Source organism: Molothrus aeneus, unplaced genomic scaffold (assembly GCF_037042795.1).
Source record: "Molothrus aeneus isolate 106 unplaced genomic scaffold, BPBGC_Maene_1.0 scaffold_468, whole genome shotgun sequence".
Lineage (NCBI taxonomy): Eukaryota > Metazoa > Chordata > Aves > Passeriformes > Icteridae > Molothrus > Molothrus aeneus.
In genome coordinates, this window is record NW_027099142.1 from 1 (window position 1) to 3,600 (window position 3,600).

The 3,600-nt window shown below is 57.0% G+C and overlaps 1 protein-coding gene across 1 annotated transcript; it reads right to left on the bottom strand.

Moving 5' to 3' along the window:
* Positions 1-1,216: 1,216 nt before the first annotated feature.
* Positions 1,217-2,272, bottom strand: MBLAC1 (metallo-beta-lactamase domain containing 1; the record flags this gene model as incomplete). The annotated part of the gene is made up of 1 exon (XM_066571391.1): positions 1,217-2,272. A coding segment is annotated over exon 1 (1,015 nt), but the record flags the coding sequence as incomplete, so codon positions are not given.
* Positions 2,273-3,600: the final 1,328 nt, after the last annotated feature.

Below are 3,600 nucleotides of genomic sequence, written 5' to 3' on the forward strand. Positions count from 1 at the left end.
GGTGTCTCCCCAAAAATGAGGTGCCCCGGTAAAAGGCACTGGTGGGATTCGAACCCGTGACCTCCTCGTTACTTTAACTGAATAAACCCCCAAAATCCGGGTGTTTTTCCTCAAAATTCGAGACTTTTTTTAGTCAAAATTTGGGATTTTCACCCCAAACTGAGTGTCCCCCGTTAAATTGGGGGTGTCCCCCCCAAAAATGGGGTGCCCCGGTAAAAGGCACTGGCGGGATTCGAACCCGCCACCTTCCCGGTTACTTTAACTGAATAAACCCTCAAAATCCGGGTTTTTTTCCCCAAAATCCGGGGTTTTTTCCCCCAAAATCCGGGGTTTTTTCCCAAAATTCGAAATTTTTCCCCAAAAACAAAGCATCTCCCATTAAATAAGGTGTGTCTCCCCTAAATTGGGGGTGTCTCCCCCAAAAATGAGGTGCCCCGGTAAAAGGCACTGGTGGGATTCGAACCCGTGACCTCCTGGTTACTTTAACCAAATAAAACCCCAAAATCCGGGGATTTTTCCCAAAATTCGAGGTTTTTTCCCAAAATTCAAGATATTTTTCCTCAAAATTTGGGATTTTCGCCCCAAACTGAGTGTCCCCCGTTAAATTGGGGGTGTCCCCCCCCAAAAATGGGGTGCCCCGGTAAAAGGCACTGGCGGGATTCGAACCCGCCACCTTCCCGGTTACTTTAACTGAATAAACCCTCAAAATCCGGGTTTTTTCCCCAAAATCCGGGGTTTTTTCCCCAAAATCCGGGGTTTTTTCCCCAAATTCGAAATTTTTCCCCAAAAACAAAGCATCTCCCATTAAATAAGGTGTGTCTCCCCTAAATTGGGGGTGTCTCCCCAAAAATGGGGTGCCCCGGTAAAAGGCACTGGCGGGATTCGAACCCGTGACCTCCCGGCTACTTTAACCAAATAAACGCCCAAAATCCGGGGTTTTTTCCCAAAATTCGAGGTTTTTTTCCTCTTCCTCCTCCTCATTGTCCTCATGTCCAGAGGTGCCACCTTCCTCCTCCTTCTTCTCTTTCTTCTCCTTCTTCTCCTCTTCCTCCTTCTCCTCCTCCTCTTTCTCCTTCTTTCTTCTTCTCTTTCTTCTTTTCCTCCTCCTCCTCCTCCTCCTCCTCCTTTTCTTTCTTCTTCTCCTCCTTCTTCTTCTCTTTCTCCTTCTTCTCCTCCTCCTCCTCCTCCACCTCGCCACCCCCACACCTCCACCTGCCTTCCTCCTCCTCCTCCTCCTCATTGTCCTCATGTCCAGAGGTGCCACCTTCCTCCTCCATCTTCTCCTTCTTCTCCTCCTTCTTCTCTTTCTTCTTCTTCTTCTCCTCCTCCTCCTCCACCTCGCCACCCCCACACCTCCACCTGCCTTCCTCCTCCTCCTCCTCATTGTCCTCATGTCCAGAGGTGCCACCTTCCTCCTCCATCTTCTCTTTCTTCTTCTTCTTCTCTTCCTCCTCCTCCTTCTTCTCCTTCTTCTTCTCTTTCTTCTCCTCCTTCTCCTCCTCCTCCTCCACCTCGCCACCCCCACACCTCCACCTGCCTTCCTCCTCCTCCTCCTCCTCCTCCTCCTGCTGCTGCCCTCTCTCCCCCCACTCCCTGACCACCCTGAAGGGCTCCCCATGCCCGGGCACGATCACGTCCGCCACGGCCACCAACCCCTCCCTGCTCCTCCTCTGCGCGTCCGGCTCCTCGCTCAGCGCCTCCCACTCCCCCTCATCCTCGCCGTGCTCGAACGCGTCCCCCGCCACCGCCACCGTCCCCGCCGAGGTCCCCTCCGCCAGCAGGCTGACGTGCGCCCGCGTGTGGCCGGGCATGGGGGCCACGCGCAGGTGCCCGGGGTGCAGCTCCAGGGGCGCGCCCCGCGCCAGCCCGTGGGGCAGGTAGAGCCCCTCGCCGCGGCTCAGGTCGAAGCCCACCAGCAGCGTGGCCCCCGGGAAGACGTTCAGGTTGCCCGCGTGGTCCGAGTGCCCGTGGGTCACCACCACGTGGGTGACGTCGCGCGGGGCCACGCCGTGGGCCGCCAGCAGGCCGGGCAGGAGCGGCCGGAGCCAGGGGCCGCCCGTGTCCACCAGCACGGTCAGGGGACCCCCGAGGAGCAGCGTGACGGAGCCGTCGGCCAGGCAGGAGCCGTCGGGGTTGGGGCGGTTGTAGCCCACGCGGAGAACGTGAACGGAGTAGAGGGGGCCCGGGATGGACAGGGAGCCCAGCGGGGACGTGCGGTACCCACGGGGCATTGCTGAGGGGGGGAAAAGGGGATTTGGGGCGATGAAAGGGGGTTTGGGGGGTTTGAAGGGGATTTGGGGCGATGAAAGGGGGTTTGGGGGGGTTTGAAGGGGATTTGGGGCGATGAAAGGGGGTTTGGGGGGGTTTGAAGGGGATTTGAGGCGATGAAAGGGGATTCAAAGGGGATTCGGGGGGGTTTGGGAGGGTTTGAAGGGGATTTGAGGAGGGTTTGAAGGGGATTTGAGAAGGTTTGGGGGGCTTTGAAGGGGATTCAAAGGGGATTTGGGGAGGTTGAAGGGGATTCAAAGGGGATTTGGAGGGGTTAAAACGGGATTTGGGGCAATGAAAGGGGGTTTGGGGGGGTTTGAAGGGGATTTGGGGCGATGAAAGGGAGTTTGGGGGGGTATAAAGGGGATTTGGGGGTGTTAAAGTGGATTTTTAAAGGGGATTTGAGGAGGTTTAGTGGGGGGTTTGAAGGGGATTCAAAAGGGATTTGGGGAGGTTTGGGGGGGTTTAAATGGGATTCAAAGGGGATTTCAGGAGGTTTTTAGGGATTTCAGGGGGATTTGGGGGGTTTAAATGGGATTCAAAGGGGATTTAGGGAGGTTTGGGGGGGGTTTAAATGGGATTCAAAGGGGATTTGGGGGGTTTGAAGGGGATTCAAAGGGGATTTGGGGAGGTTTGGGGGGTTTAAAGGGGATTTGGGGAGTTTAAAGGGGATTTGGAGGGGGTTAAAGGAGATTTGGGGAGGTTTGGGGGGTTTAAAGGGGATTTGGGGGGTTTAAAGGGGGTTTGGGGAGGGAAGTAAAGGGGGATTTGGGGGTTAAAGGGGGATTTGGAGGGGTTTGAAGGGAGTTTGGGGGTATTTAGGGTGGTTTGGGGTGGGCCTAGAAGGATTTAGGGCATCTCGGGGGGGTTTGAGGGGGTCTCAGGGGGGCTTGAGCGGGAAATTTTGGGGGAGTTCCAGCGGATTTGGGGAGGGGGCGATGGCTCGAAGGTCCCAATGTCCTGTGAGGGGGGAGAGATCGGGAGGAGACCCCCATGACTCCCCCATTTCCCCAATGGTCTCCCCCACTTCCCCCCCACCCCCCCATTTCCCGCAATGGTTTTTCCCATTCCCTCCAAGGATCCCCCCATTTTCCCTCAGTGGTCTCCCCCATTCCCCCTCCAAAGTCCTGCCCCATTTTCCCTCGTTCCTCCCCAAAGTCCCCCCAACTGTCCCCCACAACTGTCCCCTCAATGTCCCCTCAATGTCCCCCCCATTCCCCCCAATACTCCCCCCATCGCCCCTCAATGGTCTCCCCCACTCCGTTACCCCGCGCTCCTCCAGCTCGCGCATGCGCGCTGCCACCACCCCGCCTCCCTTTCCCGCCCCTTCGC